Source organism: Hibiscus syriacus, unplaced genomic scaffold (genome assembly GCF_006381635.1).
Source record: "Hibiscus syriacus cultivar Baekdansim isolate YM2019G1 unplaced genomic scaffold, ASM638163v2 tig00112453_pilon, whole genome shotgun sequence".
Taxonomy (NCBI): domain Eukaryota; kingdom Viridiplantae; phylum Streptophyta; class Magnoliopsida; order Malvales; family Malvaceae; genus Hibiscus; species Hibiscus syriacus.
The window spans coordinates 389,135-411,418 of NW_024063336.1; the positions used below are offsets into that span (position 1 = coordinate 389,135).

General features: G+C 31.4%; 1 protein-coding gene across 1 annotated transcript; it reads left to right on the top strand.

The window, feature by feature from the left end:
• The first annotated feature begins 1,042 nt into the window (after positions 1-1,042).
• LOC120179799 (extensin-like) lies at positions 1,043-1,624 on the top strand. The gene has a single exon (XM_039185283.1). It carries the CDS (start codon positions 1,043-1,045, stop codon positions 1,622-1,624), a length of 582 nt encoding a protein of 193 aa, XP_039041214.1.
• The last annotated feature ends 20,660 nt before the right edge of the window (positions 1,625-22,284 follow it).

Genomic DNA, 22,284 nt, shown 5'->3' on the forward strand with positions numbered 1-22,284 from the left:
GCTATCAGAAGATGAGGTTTGGGACTTATCTATTATAGATATTAATTAGATACATTTTCTTGAAACCAGGCTTTCTTACATAGTTTGGTTGTTTATTGGCTAGGAATCATCGAGCATGACTGCAACTTCTGTAAGAAATTCCAGACTAGATTGAAGGATTGAGGGAAAGAAGCTGCCTGCATCTAAAGAAGAAGAAAAAAAGAACAAGACTAAGAGAGAATGATTCTGGTTTGTACAAAAAAACATAGGAAATCTGTACGCTTACATTATCTCTTTTGTGCTTGCAGGAAGCTGCTTCCGAAAGGCAAGCCTTATTCTTTTTTATAAAATAAAAACCCTTACTAAGCTACTTCATGTTTGTGATTGCAGAACAATTAGCAGTCCCTTTTTTTCTAATTATTTTTAAGAATTGGAAATTTACTTCCTGTATTATTCTTAGATATATAATGTAGTCTAAGTTCGATATATTAGCAATCCTAGTAAATCTCCTAAACTTTTCTTTCTTATTTAAATATTCATATCTAACACTTATATCCGATATATATTCGGATATGTGTAGGGGTATGATCCTCGGAGTATATGAAAAAACTCAAAGAAATTGAATTGAATAAAAAATGTCCCTTGAGGAAAGTTGTGACTTTACCTAATCAAACTTTAAACTCTTCAAAATGGTGCTACAAGCAAAGAATTCACTGGAAACTTGCAATGAGAAAAAAGGGAGATTCAGGAGAGCCCTCCAGTGAAAGAAAAGCATAGACAGTGAATAAAGTGTAAAGGGTGAGATTGATGCTCACAAAGGTACAAGTAAGACTGGTAGTACCAAACAAGTATATATAATACTGAATGCAGTCAAGGGTAAGGCAATGCATTCATAAACCAGAATTTTTAGAAGAGCCATAAACACGCATGATAAAGGTAAAGTGGAGCATCAAGGTGCTTAGTGTTCATTTGGCGTTGTCTTGATAAAAGCTAAAGACAAGATAAGTGTAGTATAATAGGTTTCTTTCAGCTTATGCCTCCCTCCTTCCCCCAACAAAAGAAAATGGTGAGGGGCTTTGGTGACAGTCGAGTTTTTCAGGGAAGCAAATGGATGAAATTGGCGATCACGGGCATCATCATGCTAGCTAGTGTAACATCAGAGCATGAAACGGGGACATCATCAGCTTCACCCGGGTTATTATGCATCAGTGATTGTGCAACATGTCCGGTCATTTGTTCACCGCCACATCCACCGCTGTTGAAGTCGTATTCGCCACCACCATCATCATCGTCACTTCACCTCTCTCCGCCCGAACCTTATTACACCCCACGGTCCCCGTCAGGATCTGACGACACTCACTGCCCACCACCATTAGAATTTGAATTATTTCCTCCATCTCCACCGCGGCCAACCCCATCCCCACCCCCACCGGCACAATCATCATATTCTTCAAAGGCCAGTCCTCCGCCGCCTCGTTTTGTGTACTTCTTCAACGCACCTCCAGGCCAAGGTCAAGGGCTACCTACAGGACTAGGACCGCACGAATATCCATATCCTTACTACTACTATCCATCAAAGGCCTCCCCTCTTTCTTTCCAGGCATCCTTGTTACTTGTGATGTTTTTTTTCACTGCTGTGTTATAATTATTGCATTGTTGAAGGGTTTAAGAAGCCATTTTTCGATTTTTATGTTCTTTCATCTTTTTCGGACGTGAAATTGTGTCTGTATCTTATACAACTTGATTATGTAATATTTTGATTTCATTTAAGGATTATATTTGTATAAAATTATGTTTTGATTTCACTATAAATAAGTATAAAATAAAGTTGTATTACAGAAAAAGTAAAATAATTTGGATAAGTTTGGTTTGAATTAAAGAAAAAATTATATGAATTAGGATGACACGAAAGATGTTGGTGATAAATGAATTGTTATTATTTTTTGAGGTTACTGGTTCGAGCACTAGGATTGTTAGGGATGTGAGCGTTCAATATCAAATGGTCGAGAATTATCATACTACCTTATATTTATCTCATAATAATAAAAAATGGTTAACTACACATATAATCATTTATGTTTGTGTTTTATCCACTTTTAGTCACTAATTCAAAAAAAACATTGATAACCGTCGTTTTGCTATCAAAATAATTATGGCTTCTTAAATAGAAAGGAAAAGGTAGTATAGAGAAGTAGGGTCGATCCTTAGGGACTATGGTTTTTTGTGATTTAGTAAAACTCTTTGATTTAGAGGATAATAGAATTCCAGATGAAGTTGAAAATATATAATAAAATAAAATAAATAATTATAATTTAAAAAGAGAAAATAATAAAATAAATAATAATAAATAAAAAGGGAAAATAATAAAATAATAAATAATAGTAGTAAAGATAAAAAAATGAGTTTTTAAAAGTTGTTTTTAAAATAAAAGATAAAAATTAAATAAAAGAAAATAATTAAATAAATAATCTAAGAGATTGAGATAAAGAGAAACTTATAGTGAAAACAACCTCAGACTTCAGCTTTGCCTCAAATTCCTTGGATCATCGAAACAGATTTTTACTTCAAGCAAGGACAACTCTTCGCTGCCAACTCGGATTGTGTCGTTTCAACAATAACTGATTATGATCTCAGTTTCCTCTTAGCAAACAATTTTGCTAAGTGTGTTCTCGGGAAGTTGAATATGCTTCAATAAGCAAATCCTTCTTCAAACGTTAACCATAACAATATCCGAACTAATGTCGAAATCGTTTTGATTTGAAAAGTAAGATCAGAAAACAGAAAAAAAATCTGAAGCGATTTAAGTACCTTACAATTCTCACTTTTGGAATTGAGCCTTCGCTTTAGTCTTCGGATTGAAAGAAAATTAGCTAAGTGATAAGTGCTTATTTTAGTTAATATTTTACTTTTAAATTACTCTTTAATCATTGATTTTTGTGGTTTATTTGTTTATTTTAATTCATTTTCTGTACAAGACGTAAGATTCTGGAAATTACACAAAAAAGACACAATTCTGCAATTTTTTTTATTTTCGTAATCAAAGCTGACTGGAATTCGGATTTAAATTAAACTCAAGTTTAGGATAATATTTAAACATTATATTTTATCTTTGTATTTTAGTTTAAATAGGTTTTTAGTATTTTAATTAAGTTTTATGATATTATTTTTATATTTTATCTTTGTTTTAGGCATTTTAGTTGAAATAGGTTTTAGTGTTTTAATTAGGATTTAGAATATTATATTATTTTTTAGGTATTTTAGTTTAAATAGTTTTAAGTGTTTTAATTAGGATTTAAGATGTTTTAGCTTGTTTTTAGGAATTTGAAGGCTATAAACACCCTCTAAGGGTGAGCCTAGAAACATATCTCTTTTATTTGAGAATAAAATCTCATTTTTCTCTCTAGCTTTCTCTCTATTTTTCGCATACTTTTCTATCATGCTAAGTATGACTTTGGTTATGCTTAGTTAATTTTCTTTCAAGCCGAAGGCTAAAGCGAAGGCTCAATTCCAAACATGAGAATTGTAAGGTACTTAAATCGTTTTAGATTTTCTCTATGTTTTCTGAGCTTACTTTTCAAATCAAGATCGACATTGGTTCGGATATTGTTATGGTTAATGTTTAAAGAAGGATTTTCTTATTGAAGCATATTCAACTTTCCGAGAACACACTTAACAAAATTGTTTGCTAAGAGGAAACTGAGATCAGAATCAGTTGTTATTGAAACGACACAATCCGAGTTGGTAGCAAAGAATTGTTCTTGCAGTAACCGACGTAAATCTTGAAGTAAAAATCAGTTTCGATGATCCGAGGAATTTGAGACAAAGTTGAAATCTGAGGCTGCTTTCACAATAAGTTTTCATTTATCTCAATCTCTTTAATTTATTTATTTTTCTTTTATTTAATTCTTATCTTTTATTTTAAAAACAACTTTTAAAAATCTCCCTTTTGTATTTATTACTATTACTATTTATTATTATATTATTTTTCCTTTTTTTATTTTATTTTAATATATCTTTTCAACTTCATCTTGAATTCTATCTTTTCCTAAAATCAAGAAATAGTTTTATTAAATCATAAAAACCATAGTCCCTGTGGATCGACCCTGCTTCTTTATACTACCTTTTCATATTTATTTATTAAGAATCCATGAATTATTTTGATAGAAAAACGACAGTTATCACTAAGCATGACAAAGTCATACTTAGCATAATTGAAAAACATGTGAAAAATAGAGAGAAAGCTAAAGAGAAAAAGAAGATTTTATTCTTAGATGAGAGATATATGTTTCTAGGCTTACCCTGAGAGGGTATTTATAGCCTTCAAATTCCTAAAAACAAGCTAAAATATCTTAAATCCTAATTAAAACACTTAAAATTATTTAAACTAAAATACCTAAAAAAATAATGTTTAAAATAATATTTTAATTCCTAATTAAAATACTAAAAACCTATTTAAACTAAAATACCTAAAAGAAAGATAAAATATAAAAAAATATCCTAAAATTTAATTAAAATACTCAAACCTATTTTAAACTAAAATAAAAAGATAAAGTATAATGTTTAAAATATTATCCTAAACTTGAGTTTAATTCAAATACGAATTCCAGCCATCTTTGATTCCGAAAAAAAACTGCAGAATTATGTTCATTTTGTGCAATTTCTAGAATCTGACGTCTTGCACAGAAATTGAATCAAAACGAACAATTAAGCCACAAAAACCAATGATTAAGGAGTAATTTAAAAGCAAAATATTAACTAAATTAAGCATTTATCAAATTTTCCCTCACTTATTCAATGCTTGTCCTCAAGCATTCATCAATTAATACATCCAAATCACAAGTTGTCATCTTCAATTTCAATTTATTCCTCAAACTTCCAATCGAACTAAGTCCATGTTATTTGCCGAATTCAAGTAACAATAAAGCAAAGGTACAACCATGAAAAGTTAAAGTAAGCAAGATATCTCAATTAATTGCCAACTTTAATGAAACATGACTCAATACCTCACAAAGATTCACACATATCCGCTCAAAGTGTTTGAGGTAAATGAAATCACACAAACCGGAACTAACCAAAATATTACCATAGGCTTGGAATCCAATCAAGTCTCCACTACGAAAAATGAACATAATGCAATAATCAAGGAATCTTTAAACAAGGTGTAACGGGGCTTAGGTTAGGGTAGGGAAAGGCCGAAAAGAAAGGCTTAAAATACCGAAACAAGAGATCAAAATAATTAAGAAGAATCCATGAATTAACATGAAGCACAATGAATAACAAAACAAGGAAAAAAATAGATGAAAGATAATTGAAGTGATTGACTTTTCCTTCCGCTTTTTTGTTTTTCCCCGAACAAAGGGTATTTTTTCTTCTTTTTTTTTTGCTGTTCGAAATAGTGAGCAACTTTTTTTCCATTTTTTAAACATTGATTTTTTTCATGGAACAACAATGATACAAGATCTCAAGTCTCGGCAAGGGTGTGAAAAGAGAGGAAAAATAAAAAGAAAGGCTTCATGTTTAATTATGAGATGTAAAACAAAGAAAGGGAAATATACTCAAATGTGGTTCACTAATGGATATATAAACGGGTAGGCTTTTTTGGGAAGAGTGGGTTTATCCTAGGTGTCCCTATCACATTGAAACATTACGTTCAACATGTAGTCTCGATATGCATTGTGATTAATAGTTCTAGAATATCCTAATTAGTTTGACACACACAAGTCAAACAATGAGCAAGAAGGAAAATGTATGCTCGTTAGGCCTAAATCTCACAAGAAACGTTTATATGCATTGAGTCAAGTTCTTCTCTATCGACAAAAGCATGAAATATCAATACTCAACAAAAAATTCACCAGTTATACCAATTACCAATCATGTAAATTAAATTCGATCAAAATATGATCACAATCCAAAAGGAAGCAAGAGTATAAAGAAAAATTTAAGACTAGCAACCAACGATCCCAACATATCAACATCAGAATAACTCAATTTCAAACAATTAAACAAGTTAAGGAAAAATTTGACACATGCTTATTCTTCCCCCCTCATAATTCGTTTTGTCCCAAAACGTATGTCGAATTTAAAAAACAAAGAGAGTGAAAAGGAATATTCTCTAATCTAGTGGCGACCGCGACCACGGTCATGTCGAGACGAGCCTAGGCGAAGGTAAGAAATATTCGAAGAAATTTGAATCTGGAGAAAAAATTAAAATTAATTAAATAAAATAAATAGAATGAAAATAAAGTTTCTAAAAAAATAAAATAAAATAAAACGAAATAAAACGAAAATAAAATAAAAAATAGAACGAAATAGGTTGCCTCCCATCAAGCGCTTTTTTTTAACGTCGTTAGTTCGACAACCTGATTTTTCAAAGTGGGTTCCTCTAAATTGATTTCTTCGATTAGACCAACCGATGCATTTTCATAATACGACTTTAGTCTTTGACCATTAACTTTAAATCGAACTCCTGAGTTATCTTCAACTTCAACAGCACCGTGAGGAAATACTTGAGTTACTGTAAACGGTCCGAGCCATTTTGATTTGAACTTTCCTGCAAAAAGTTTAAATTTGGAGTTAAATAATAAAACATTTTGACCGACAGAAAAAGTTTTAAAAGAAATTCTACTATCGTGAAATTCTTTTGTTTTTTCTTTAAATATCCTAGCATTATCATAAGCATTTCTTCGATTTTTTCAAGTTCTTGAATGTGTAATTTTCGAGCTTCACCAATTGCATCCATGTCCATGTTATATTGTTTGACGACCCAATTAGCACGATGTTCTAACTCAACTAGTAAATGACATGGTTTATCGAAAACAAGCCGGTATAGTGACATCCCAATGGGACCTTTATAAGTAGTTTGATATGCCCAAAGTGCATCGGTTAATTTTAAACTCCAATCCTTTCTGTCCAGTTTAACAATTTTCTCAAGAATTGTTTTAATTTCCCGATTTGATACTTCTGTCTGTCCATTTGTTTGTGGATGGTAAGAGGTAGCAATTCTTTGAGTTACTCCAAATTTCTTCTTTAGCGACTCGATGACTCAGTTTATGAAATGTGTTCCTCTGTCGCTTATTATAGCATGTGGCGTGCCAAACCTAGAAAAAATATTTTTCAAAAAATTAACTGTAGTTTTAGTATCATTATTTCGAGTGGCCTTAGCTTCCACCCATTTAGAAACATAATCTACAGCTAAAATAATATAAGTATTTCCAAATGACGAAGTAAAAGGGCCCATATAATCGATTCCCCAAACATAAAAAATTTCACAAACTTGTATAGAATTAAGTGACATTTCATTCATATGGCTTAAATTACATGTACGTTGACATCTTTCACAAGTTTTACAAAACATATAAGAGTCCCAAAAGATGTTAGGTCAATAGAAACCACATTCAAGAATTTTATGGGCTGTACATTTTTGCCCAAAATGACCACCGCAAGAGTAAGAATGACAAAATTGTAAAATTGAATTTAGCTCGCTTTCGACAATACATCGTCGAATTACCTGATCCGAGTAGTGCTTCCATAAATAAGGATCGTCCCAAATATAGTATCGAGATTCCTGCTTAATTCGATTGATTTCAGCTCTTGGCAAATCTAATGGTAACTTAGCTGTGGCTAAATAATTAACCATGTCCGCAAACCATGGGTTATGCTTTACGCCACCATCAGTTTTTCTTTAGGAAATTCTTCTCTAAGTGGTGGTTCGGATGTAAAAAGGGGAATTCGACTCAAGTGATATGCTACCATATTTTCACATCCCTTTTTGTCTTTAATTTCCAAGTTAAACTCTTGTAAAATTAGGATCCATCGGATAAGCCTCGGTTTTGCCTCCTTTTTGCTCATCAAATACCTTATAGCTGCATGATCAGAAAAAACAATAATTTTAGTGCTAAGCAAATAGGATCTAAATTTTTCTAAAGCAAAAAATATAGCAAAAAGTTCTTTTTTTGTAGTCGAATAATTTTTCTGAGCCGAGTCCAAAGTTTGGGAGGCATAAGCTATGACATGTGGCTCTTTACCTATTTTTTGGCCAAGAAAGTCTCCAACGCTACCATCCGATACGTCACACATAAGTTCAAAGGGATAATTCCAATCTGGCAGCTGAACAATTGGAGATGAAATAAGTTTTTCCTATAATGAATCGAAAGACTCCTTGCATTTTGAACTAAAGTCAAAGTCTTGATCCTTTTGAAGTAGATTGCATAAAGGTTGTGCTATCTTCGAAAAATCCTTAATAAACCTATGGTAAAATCCTGCATGGCCAAGAAAAGAGCGAATTTCTCTCACAGTTGAGGGGTAAGAAAGTGAGCGTATAACATATGTTTTAGCTTTATCAACTGCAATCCCTTTTTGAGGAAACAATATTACCTAAAATAACCCTTTATCAACCATAAAATGACATTTTTCATAGTTTAAAACAAGGTTATATTTTAAGCATCTTTTAAGCACATTAGTTAAATTATCAAGACATTCATTAAATGAATTACCATAAACCATGAAGTCATCCACAAAGACTTCGATGCCCTTCTCCACATAGTCTGAAAATATACTTAACATGCATATTTGGAAGGTGGCCGGTGCATTACAAAGACCAAAGGGCATTCGTCTATATACAAATGTACCGAAGAGACAAGTAAAAGTCATTTTTCTTGATCTTCTGGCGCCACTGGGATTTGAAAAAAACTTGAAAAACCATCAAGACAATAATAATGAGTTTTTACAGCCAATCTTTCAATCATTTGATCTATAAAAGTAAGAGGAAAATGATATTTTCGAGTAAGAGAGTTCAACTTCCTGTAATCAATACAAACTCGTAATCCATTTTGAACTCTTGTGGGCACTAACTCCCCTTCTTGATTTTCGACCACTATGACTCCCGTTTTCTTAGAAACCACATGAATCGGACTTACCCAATTACTATTTGATATCAGATAGAGTTCGTCAACATCAAGGAGTTTCTAAATTTCTTTTTTTACTACTTCCATCATCGGTGGATTTAATCGGCGTTGTCATTCTCATGATGGCTTTGCTCCTTCTTCGACTTTGATCTTGTGCATGCAAGTCAAGGGACTTAATCATTTAATGTCGGCTATGGTCCATCCTATGGCTTCTTTGTGAGAGCGCAACACTGCTACCAAAGCTTCCTCTTCTCCTTCGGATAATTTACTTGAGATGATCACATGCAAAGTTTCATTTTCGCCCAAAAAGGCATATTTCAAATGCTCTGGTAATTGCTTCAATTCTACCTCAGATGCCTGTAAAACAGAAAATAAAATTTTAGTTTTAGAGGAAGACAAAGATAAATCAGAATTGATTGAATTAATATTTTCAAACTCCTTTTCTTCCTCTTCGTGGCAAAGTTCAGGATCCTTAAAAAGATCATAATAAAAATTAGATTTAATATATTCATCAATTAAAGGATCTATAGTATCAACAGAATTAATTCTTTCAACGTGATCAGGGTATTTCATTACTTTGTAAACATCAAATTCAACGATCTCACCATCAAATTCCATTGTCAGTATACCACTTCTAACATCGATCTTTGTATGTGCTATGCTTAGGAAGGGTAGGCCTAAAAGTACCTCAGAATAAGTATCCGACCTGTCATGTTCCATGTCAATGACATAGAAATCTGCAGGAAAAAATAATACATCAACCTTTACTAAGACATTTTCCATTACTCCCACTGGATAGATTACAGATCGATCAACCAACTGTATGGTTATTCCTGTTTCCTTCAAAGGCTCGTTAGTAATCATTTTATATATAGAAAATGACATAACATTAATCGAAGATCCTAAGTCACACATTGCACGTTTAATTTTAAAATCACCTATTTTGCAAGGTATAACGAACATACCTTGATCTTTTATCTTTGGTCGGAGCTTTCGTTGAAAAATTACAGAGACATGTTCTCCCAAATCTACCTTTTCGTGCCCCATCAATTTCCTCTTTGTAGTGTAAAGTTATTTTAAAAATCGAGCATACATTGGTACTTGTCGAATTACTTCAATAAGAGGTATGTTGACTTGAACTTTTTGGTACACCTCTAAGATCTCATTTTCTTCAGCTCTTTTATCATGCTTCATCAATCTTGATGGGAAGGGTGGTGGTGTGATTTCATGAGAAGAAAGAGAATGATGGGTATTAGACGTGCCTTGTATTTCTGAAGGTGTCGTGTTCTCTTGTTCTTTCTGATGTGCGACTTTTTCTGCTGGAACTTCGAGTGAGATAACTTTTCCACTTCGGAGTGTGATGGCACTAACATTATTTCTCGGATTTAACTCCGTTTGAGAAGGTAATCTTCTTTGTGATTCTAATTTTCCCATTGTTTGAGCTAGTCGGCTTACTTGGTTATCTAACTCTTGAAGATATATTTCGGTTTGGCTTTGGAATTTTTCCTTGGATGTAATGAACTTTTCTTGTAAAATTGCTAACTTTTCTATGAGTTCCTCCAATGATGGTCTTTGATTTGTCACGTAGCTGAAGTTTGAGTGGTCTCGCCATCCTGGATTATAAGTATTGCTGTATGGGTTGTATTGTCTTTGTGGAGGACCTGGAAAGTTCCCTACTGTATCGATTTCTGCATTGCCTCCTTCTTGTATCAGCGGGCAGCAATCCTTCGGATGGTCTAGCCTTGTGCATATCCCACATGCACTTGTTGCTCCAGATTTTCCTGTAACAAGTGAATTAACTACTTCAATTAATTTATCTAACTTATTTTCAAGGGAAAATGTACTTATCTCGTGAACCCGTCAGCTGGGTTCACTTGAAAACTATTGAGAGTTGGATGTCATGGTTGAAATCAATTCCCTTGCTGTTGTTGGGGTCATGTTGACTAATGCTCCTCCATTGGAGGCATCCACAATTTTCATCTCCATTGGTAAAAGGCCTTCATAAAAGTATTGAAGTAACGTTTTCTCACTTAATCCGTGTTGCGGACAACGTGTGCAAAGTTTTTTAAATCATTCCCAATAGTCATAAAGACTTTCTTCGGTATTTTGTTGAATGTAAAGAATGCTCCTTCGTAATTCACTTGCTTTAGTCGCTGGAGGTAAATAAATTAACCAAATCAGCTAAAGAGAAAGGGAAAACTCTCAATTTAATTTGATCATCAGTAACTCCCTGTGGTTTCATGCTAGTGCAAACCATGTGTAATTCCAACAAGTGTTTGCGTGGATCTTCAGTGGGAAAACCGTGGAAGGTAGGAAGAAGATGATGAGTCCCGTCTTTAATTGAAACGGAGTCCTGCCACTAGGAAAATTAATGAATGATGGCGTCTAAGTGACTGGAGTTGTGGCTACCTCTCAGATCGTTTGTTTTCCTTCTGCCATCGGAATGTTGTATGCGTCTGCTTCAGTCTCCGGATTTGATTATACTTTTGAACTCTGCTCTTGTTCTTCTTGTCTTTTTCTCTTTTCTCGAAGCATTTGTGTGTGGATTCTTCGTGCTTGTTCTTCGATCTCCAGATCTAGATCTACTAATTCACTTGGGTTTCTTCTGGTCATAAATCAAAAACTAGAAAAATAAATCAATACTTGTTGTTAGTCCCCGGCAACGACGCCAATTTGATAACCGTCGTTTTTCTATCAAAATAATTTTGGCATCTTAAATAGAAAGGAAAAGGTAGATAGAGAAGCAGGGTCGATCCACAAGGACTATGGTTTTTTGTGATTTAGTAAAACTCTTTGATTTAGAGGATGATAGAGTTCTAGATGAAGTTGAAAATATATAATAAATAAAATAAATAAATATAATTTAAAAAGAAAAAATAATAAAATAAATAATAATAAATAAAAAGGGAAAATAATAAAATAATAAATAATATTAGTAAAGATAAAAAAATTGGGATTTTAAAAGTTGTTTTTAAAATAAAAGATAAAAATTAAATAAAATTAAATAATTAAATAAATAATCTAAGAGATTGAGATAAAGAAAAACTTATAGTGAAAGCATCCTCAGACTTCAGCTTTGCCTCAAATTCCTCGGATCATCGAAACAGATTTTTACTTCAAGATTCACGTCGGCTTACAAGGACAATTCTTCGCTGCCAACTCGGATTGTGTTGTTACAACAATAAATGATTCCAGTCTCAGTTTCTTCTTAGAAAACAATTTTGCTAAGTGCGTTCTCGGGAAGTTGAATATGCTTCAATAAGCAAATCCTTCTTCAAACATTAACCATAACAATATCCGAACCAATGTCGAAATCATTTTGATTTGAAAAGTAAGCTCAGAAAACAGAGAGAAAATATGAAGCGATTTAAGTACCTTACAATTCTCACGTTTGGAATTGAGCCTTCGCTTTAGTCTTCGGCTTGAAAGAAAATTAGCTAAGCATGACCAAAGTCATACTTAGCATAATTGAAAAGCATGCGAAAAATAGAGAGAAAGTTAGAGAGAAAAAGAAGATTTTATTCTCAGATGAGAGAGATATGTTTCCAAGCTTACCCTGAGAGGGTATTTATAGCCTTCAAATTCTTAAAAATAAGCTAAAACATCTTAAATCCTAATTAAAATACTTAAAACTATTTAAAATAAAATACCTAAAAAATAATATTTAAAATAATATTCTAAATCCTAATTAAAATACTAAAACCTACTTAAACTAAAATACCTAAAACAAAGTTCAAATATAAAAATAATATCCTAAAATTTAATTAAAATACTAAAACCTATTTAAACTAAAATACAAAGATAAAATATAATGTTTAAAATATTATCCTAAACTTGAGTTTAATTCAAATCCGAATTCCAACCAGCTTTGATTCCGAAAATTAAAAAAACTACAGAATTCTGTCATTTTTGTGCAATTTCCAAAATCTGACGTCCTGCACAGAAAATGAATCAAAACGAACAATTAAGCCACAAAAACCAATAATTAATGAGTAATTTAAAAGCAAAATATTAACTAAATTAAGCACTTATCAAACATAAGATATAATCACTTTCTTTTTGTTTAATTAAGATGTGGTCACCCCTAGTTAACAGTTGTTAACAGTAGTTAAATATTTGATATAATTACACATTTGGTCTCTGTTATTTACATATTCTCTCAATTTAGTGTTGCTTTTAATCAATTAAAATAAATTTAATCCTCTAATTGAATGATGTCAGATGTCATGCCATATGTCATCATTCGGTTGGAGGACTAACTTTATTTTAATTTAATATATTTATTTCCACCAATCAAAGAATAATATTTGACACCCTCTGGTTGAAAGAAAACAAAGGAAAGTAAATTGAGACAAAAAAGATTCAAACCTTCATCTATTAAGAAACTAAACATGTATCCGATCGTTAAGCCAAGATTATTGCTTGGTTTAAAGTGGACAACATGGTGTATATATTTTGTATCTTAGTGTATAAATACTTAAATTCATAATATTTTATATATATTAACTTAAAAGTATTTTTATATTAACTTATTAAATATATTTTATTATTAACTTAATTTAAAAATATATATTTTATAGTAATATTTAATTAAAAATATGACTAAATTGAGAGAATATGTAAATAATAGGGATCAAATGTGTGATTATACCAACTATCATATCAAATATTCTGTTAATTGTTAACAACAGTTAACCCGTGATGACTACATATTAATTAAATAAAAACAAAAGTGACCATATCTTTATTAAATAAAAACGAAAGTGATCACATCTTATATTTTTCGAAATCAGTGGTTATAAGTGGACAAAATACAAACATAAATAATTATCTCTATAGTTAACCCTAAAAAAATTCATTGGTTTCTATTCAATACAGTAAATGCTAAGCTTAACCTATACATCATTTGCATTTGATGTGGACATGGATGGGTCAGGCCTATACATGCTTCATCGTTCTGTCCGCTCCTAAATAAAACGTTTACAATTAAATCCCTTAAAAATAATTAAAATAGGATGCAAAAGTTAAAAGAAAGGGTTTTTTCCTTATACTCCATGTGGGTAAATTAATTGATCCAATAGATCACATCTGAATTTATTTTGTAATTTATGAAATTTATTTTTAAATTCATTAAATATTTTAGAAAAAGGAAAAAATTTAAAAATTGCAACGTGACGAGTTTGCCTTGAATATAAAAAAACTAACCATTTATATCTGTTGTGCAACGGGCAGCTGCAACGGTTAGCATGGTACTTGTAACCTCGAAGTGACGAATTTGGTGGAACTATTGAAAAAATTAGTTGTTTGTGATCGTTAGGTTTGTGGTTATAAATAGGGATTTGAGGTTTAGGTTTTTATAGTGTTTTGTTAAGAAAAAATTGAGAGAAATTCGTATATTCTGAAAATTTCTGAAATATGTCTATTCGAGATGAAATGTTACGCCTCGATCATGTCTATATTTCTTCGCTTGAGCTCGGTTTGGAAGAAGAATAGGGCATTCTTCAGTGAGGAATCACACTCAGAGATATGCATAAGCGAATTATTATATATCTGCAACAATCCGGGTTGTATCCAACCATATTTCTGTGTGGTTTTAAGGTGAATCCAACATTGATTTTGGCTCTGATTGAACGTTGGAGGCCTGAGACGCATACTTTTCATTTTTCGAATTGTGAAGCGACAATTACATTGGAAGATATCACTTACCAACTCGGTGTTCCGGTTAACTGTACGACACTAGTAAGGCACAACGATTTCAACCGGTTTGGAATTGTTCACCGAAATATGCCACCATAAAAGGTCTTAGAGGGGTACCAGATACAAATCACTTGGTTGGAGCTCGAATTCAATGTGATAAACGACTTTACCGAGGATGAAGTTATTTTTGCAGCTCGAACGTATCTGCTTCAATTGATCGGAGGGATATTGTTATTGGATAAATTTCAGTATCTTCCAATATTGGAGAATTTTATTGAGTGTCGCAACACTAGTTGGGGCACGATGATTTTGCTTTTTTTTTTTTTATATCGGGAACTTTGCAAGGCAATAATGATCGAATGGGGTCAAAAAGCTTATGTAGCAGGTTGTCTAGTCCTACTACAATTGGATTGAAGGTTAATGAGATGCAATGCAAAACTCTCAAGCATCTTCAACCGAACATGCGAGTAAGGGTGAATGTGATCATATTATATGTGGTCAACAAGATAGCCAACTCTAGTCAATGACGGCAATGATAGCTTCAAATACTATAAATTCATCACCGTATTATAAAGGTGGATTTTAAAGTGGAGTGATGTTCAATACACATCCTCTTCAAGAAGCAAATAAAGATAAAGAGGAAGACGATCAAGGTGGACGACATGATGTATTCGACGAGCCCTCCGCCATTATCATTCGAACACTCATCGATACCGTCAACAACTACGAAAATATAAATAAATTTTATTATTCATTGTATTAGTTAATAAGAACTCTTTTACTATTATTTGTAAAAAAATTAGTTTGTATTTATTTAATTTATTTAATAATTTTTAATTAATATATATTTTTACGTTATGTTTGAAAAAATCGTCACGTTGATGTGTTGAGTTTCAACGGTTAATTTTTTTAAAATTTCAAAAGTTGCCCATTGCACAATGACTAATTTTAAAAACATCAAGGCAAACTTGTCACCTCGGCATGACGAGTTTTGCAGTTTTTAATTTTTTTTCTTTTTATAAAATATTTAATGATTTTAAAAAAAATTAATTTATTAATGGATTTATCACGTCGATGTGAAGAGTTCCTCTGAATATATTAAAATATTGACCCACATGGAACCCACTTACCCGAGACCATTAAAAAATATTTCTAAGCAAACTCATCATCTCGAACCCGCCATGACGAGTTTCATCGTTACTGTAACATTTATCGTAAAATGCAAAATAAATACGGGTGTAATCTATTGGGCCAATTAATTTACCCGCCTTGGGTATTGGGGAAAAAAGCCTAAAAGAAAGTACCCAAGGTGAAGTCTCAAAACCTTTATGGTTAAACCCAAACAATCTGATTCATTACAAGGCCAAGTCTCTATGTCACAAGCAAATATAAGCCCTATTCTATTAAATAGTTATTTCCGTTCATACTTTTTTTAAAGAGTATTTTAATTCTATCAATTTATTTTCAGTGAAAACTCTTTTTTATTAAGCTAAAAGTGATTACAAGTAGTGATTGTTCTAAATATATTCTTAATTATTTAATAATGAATACTCAATTACCCTGTTACAGACAATGGTACTCGAATTCGTGATCTCTAAGAATAACAACGATTCCTTTAACCACTAAGATAAGTTGGTTTATGCTTTTCAGTAAAAAATCTTGAGTTTAGAGTATTGATAGTTTATTGATTAATAGCTTTCATCTATATAGTGAATTTTTTATCCTAAAATAAAACGTTACGGGTCAAAATACTAAAAAAATCAATTCAAGCATATATTTAATAAAACATTAAGAGTATTTTGTATCATTACGAATATAAATTTCAACCCATTCTTGTAATTGATTCATGAGATGAAAATCCCATAAACTAATTCTTGGTTTCAACTCATTTGTATCATTAAATTCCATTTTAAGCACTAATTATCAATTTATTGATTTTACCATTAAAATCAAGAATTATTTGTTTTTGAAAATTAATTGAAAAAATAATTTGAATTAAGAATGTACTAAAGGATACCGGGTGTGGTCACCCATAAAAATTCTAAAGTCTCGTATCGTAGAGGTATTTTGTTTGTATTTTTTTTATTGATAATATCATTTTAAATATTTAAATTTCTAATATAACTTTCTAATTTCGTATCCTACACAAAATCTGTCTTTCCATGTGAACAAAGATAAATAATTTGAAAAATTTTACTGTTCAACCATGCAAAAATGAAGAAGAAAAGCGTAAACTAAGTTAAATATGTATCATGTATGAGATGAGTGAGACAGAATAGTTAGTACCCGAAAATAAAGATTGGCCTATTCTTTTTTCCTGTGAATGTTGCATTCTTTATTTTATATATATATTGAGATTGGTTAAGCCAAAACCCTTATGAAAATGAGGTGTTTCTTTATTTACCCTTTAATGAGACAATCCATTACATATGCACGCATTATTACCCTCAGATCTGCCATTAGTTTGCTAAAGAAACTCACTTTATTAGATTTGCTTCACCAACTAACAACAAGAATGAATTTGGAAGAGTAAAGTAACTTACATAAATGTTACGTCTTACCAAACAAAACATGTTTCTTACATTATATAATATAGTTCTTTCTTCTCCTTTTCTGGATTGATTTTGCGAAGGAAATAATATCGAATAAATCAAGTGAACAGGGGGAAAAAAGGAAACTGATGGTCTTCTTTATCCTTAATTAGCAACTTCCAAGTTCCTTGTTAATGTCTACATGGTTAGTTTGAGGAGTTTCGAGATGTCTTTTCGCTTGATCAAACAGATGACACTATAAAGAATGTTAGAACGTTTGCTTCTCTAAGACCTCCATGTCTGCTTGAACACGTTTATCTACAGATATTCAAACAAGAACAGGTTATTTGTAATTAACTCTTTGACACAACAGCGGAGATCCACCATTGCTTGCACCTGCATCTTCATGTTAACAGCTAACTACACATAGATAAACCAATACACACACACACACACACACAGAGTAACATGATGTCTGCAATATACACCTATATTTCTATGATTAATTATAGCTAATGAGACTGACAGATCATGCATATGGACCCAATTCAATGAAAAGATAAATTAGAGAACATGTAAAGAAAACTTTTACTTGGATATGTATAACTTAGATCTAGTAAGAAAGTCAAAAGATTTAATATGCAGTTAAATGAAACCCTAACTTACGAAGATGAAAACAGGAAGGGAAACCGCAATTCTGCAAATTATAATATTCCTAATTGGAAACGGAAACAATGATACGGCTCTGTCCTTCGCCACAAGTACATAAGGTAAATGAATCAGTACTATGCACAGTAAACCCTTGGAAAATTAACAGAAATCCCTAGCACGCAGCCATTGTCCTTTACACAGATAAGTAATAAAATCAAAGAACAAAGAGAAAGAGAAGTGGATGACAGATAGAGAGTGAGCACGCAGAGCTTCAACCATGAAAGGCTCAAGCATGCAAGAAAGTACCCTGTGTGCTCACTCTCTTCTGTCACCTCCCTTACCCTAAAATCCCTTTGTCTTAGCAGACCAAACCCCATGCCCTGGAGCTGGAGTTCTAAGACTAATTCCCAAGCTAACTATACGATGAGTGTATATTATATATACCCAGAAATGTATCAATATTGGGCTACTGAAACATCTCTTGGTTTTGTTTTGCTTTGGTGGGGGAAACAATGGAGTTAGGGGGCTTTATATAGAATGGAAAAGGTGGTTGCATCACGTTTGGAATAAATATGGGCTATCTATTATTGGTCATCCCCTAATATTTTAATACCATTTCCAGAATTATAGAAAGTATATTATTTCTCAATTAGTTTTTTTTTTCTAATGAGAGGAAGGAATATTATATATAATGATTTTTAAGAAATACACTGTGTTGTAAAGTCTATAATAACCGAAGCTATGACACTGCAATTGTATCACTTTTGTAATCTCAACCCTAATTTAATACTACAAGAAGGAGATAAATTATCCGAAATTAAACTCATACTTTTATGTTGAATGAAGCTTCATTGTAATTAAATGTATAGATCGATTAACAATTAATTATTGTTATATAAATTTAAATTATTTTTAATATTTTAAATTATTTAGCATTTATTATAATAATCTCATTTTTCAATGAATTTAAAATTCAAGTTAGAATATTAAATTTAAAGATCATTTTTATAACGAAGATTTATATACAGAAAATTTGAATTACAAATTGGGCAGTAGTTCTTTTACTATCATTAACATTACGATAATTTAAAATTTTTATGAGTAATTATTTATATTCTATGAGATGATATATATTTCAAATAATGTTTATGATTTAAATTTTAATATTTTAAAAATAATTACTTCCATAATTATAATAGAATCAGCCTATAAATCTAATATTGATAACCAGCTAATACTTAGTTTTAATCAAACTTGTTTATCAATGTTTTTTTTTATAAAGTGATTGACTAATCATTTAAATTATTATTTCAAGAAAGACTTTTGCATTAATTAAACAAATTAATTATATATATATATTCTGAAATTATGATATATAAAATAATAAGGCATTATAAATGTATTTGTATCAAGACAAAGGGCCACACAAATGTAAGCAGAGTCATTACAGATTACAATTACCAATGCATCTTGTAATATACGATTTCTGGAAATGATAACATGCGACAGTCTTAATATACGACTTCCGGAAATGATCACCTGCGATAGTCTTAATATACGATTAAAAAAAACGCTACTAATTTTATTATTATTTAAATTATTTTTATTGATTTTGTTATTTTTTTACCGGTTTTATTATTATTAGGTATTTTACCAAAAATATTAAAAAACATTGATATTTTAAATAGAAATAATAATATTTTAGATAATTTTTTAAATATTTTGTTATTTAAATAATAACAAAACTGTCAATATTTTTTTTAGTTGCTATAAATCTCCCCATCCTCAGTCTTTCCCTGTCAAATGTCTTGTTGTAGACCGGGAAGTTCTACAGTGTGACACCCTTGATTTACAACTAAAAAAAGACGTTATCGATTTTGTTATTTAAATAATAACAAAATCTGTAAAAAAATTACCTAAAATATTATTATTTCTGTCTAAAACATCAATATTTTTTAATATTTCTGGTAAAGTGCCTAACAATAACAAAACCGGTAGAAAAAATAACAAAACCGGTAAAATAACCAATAATAATAAAACATGTAGAAATAATAATATTTTCGATAATTTTTTATTGATTTTATTATTTAAATAATAACAATATTGATAATACTTTTTTAACTATATATTAAAACTGCGGTACACGATCATTTCCCGTTGTGACACCATTTAATTTGTTTGCAGTCATTTGCATGCTTTGATTTCCAAGAAAGCGTTTAACCATATTACTAGAGATTTTCAATTGTTTTGTTTAATTAATTCAACACCTCTAATTTTCCGTCACAATATCTTGACATTAATTTTTTTCTTATTTAGATTTCGAACCCTCACAATATAAAAAAAATTCTTTTCGTCCATTCAATCGGTCCATTATTGATTTTTAAAAAGTTAAAAATTTTAAACTTTAACAATGGTTATTTTAAATAATTAAAATTTATAAAATATATATTTAAAAACAATTTAATTTAAAGTTTTAAATTTTTTTACAAAATCCAAATAATAAACTACCATACCTTATCATACGACTCCCACTAATACATATTCCTATACTAAATATTAAACACTCAATTAAATTAATAATTTAAAAATCGTTTGTAAGTCACTTTTGTTCTCCCAAACCCAAACCATGCATGCTTCACCCTCTAATGTAATGATGCAATCCGCGTTGATCCAATTACTTCATCTTAATAAAGATCATTTACCACTATGATACACGTAATCGTTGTTTATACATATGAGTTATCAATTATTTAATCCTCTACTCTTCTTTCATCATTGTTTAGACATAAATGATTAAAGAAAGAAGATGAGCCCATAATGGAGATGGAGAATAGCCTAATTGACTAGTTTAATTTAGTGAAGAATGATGACAGATGGTGGGTACAAATACTGAAAACAACATAAAAATTTTCCCATTATGGAAGCAAACTCTAAACTTTCCCATTCAAGATCGTCAAGAGTTGAAGATGAGAGAGAGTCTGAGAAAGGGGCCGCCGCCCACCTTCCATACACGTGGGATCCCATTTTCCCAGCAGCTTTCCAAAACAATCAATCCCACCCCCCAACTTGCTCTACAATTATGATACGCATATTCTTTATGCAAATGCTTGATGCTTCGTGACTTATTAATTAGTTCCTTTTATTTTAAATTTTGAGTCTAGAGTTCAATCAATATTTATTGATGAAAGAAATGAGATTGCAGTTGTTTCTTTTGCTTCATTTCTAATCATGATTTGAGTGGAGAGTCGGATGGTTGTTCAATTGAGGGGAAAAAGAAATTTACGAATTGGAGGAGATGATAAACAATCGAAAGAGATACAAATAATAAAAAAAATAGGTATCTGATTATCAAATAATAGATTTAATTAATAAATCACCTAGGTTTATCAGTGTTCACATAAAAAATTTTAAAAAATTCTAGAGATTTTAAAATTTGATAGACGAAAGACTGATAATAAAGATGTGACTTGCAGAAAAGATCTAAAATAGTGGCACTAAGATCTTAATATTATGATTAAAGGAATTATAATTTCTTTCAAGTGTATAGAAGGGAGGAAGTGTTGGGGTTATGTTATCCTATCTGTTTCTACTACTACTTTTGGTAAGTTGGTGGAGAATGGAGATGGGTGTGGATTACAAATGGCAACATGGGGGAAGCTTCCCTATTGGCCGAGACACAGCCATAAGTTTATTTTTCCTTTGCATCTCCTACCATAATCTATTCTGTTCTTTTTTCCACTTGGGATGTTCAATCCAAAATAAATAAAAAATGATTTTGTAAGAGCGTGGATTTCCCCAATCTTTTGCTGTTGAATGGTGTCCAATTAAATAATTGTAGTTGATCTCGATGCCGTGAGAATCATCTCCCATTCGGAATAATTCCCTTTTTCTAAGTTTATGGGAAGCGGACAGTGGAAGGAAGAAGACAATCAACTGTTTCTTCCCAACAAAAAGAAAACCATGGAGTATCTGAATTAAGTATCCCCTTGTCTGAGAAAATGTGTGTGTGTATATATTAATTAAAAGAAAAGTAAAAGAGAGATGTGGAGGTGTGGAGGACCATGAAGAGATGAAGGAATGAGAAAAGTTCGGTTTGTGGGTGGAGAGTGGGCAGCTTAATGGTAAGTATGTGGGGGGATCAGATGCTGTGCTTCACCCACATGCTTCTTTAACTGTGTAACACTAGTCTTGGCATGCCATTGGCTTTATAGGGTCGGCAACACACCTCCCTTCCCATGCATGCATACATCATCATCGATTTTAATAAATCCTTTTTTTTATTTGTTTCGATATTTTTAAACCTAAACAAAAAGGTAGTTAAAAAGTGCATTTTCTGTGACCAACCATTTCTGTTGTTTTCTGGTTTATGGAAGAACTACAATGTAGTTTTAGTTGATTTGGAATGCAATATTTGACATGAGGAGGAGAAGAAGAAAAGTTTAATTCTTTTCATTTATGGCGTCCTAGTTGGTACTTGGGCCTTGTGGATTGCACGATTCTTGGACCGTAAGTCTTACACGAGA

Coding starts and splice junctions, on each gene's coding strand:
- LOC120179799 (XM_039185283.1), top strand. CDS start 1,043: ATGGTGAGGGGCTTTGGTGACAGTCGAGTTTTTCAGGGAAGCAAATGG.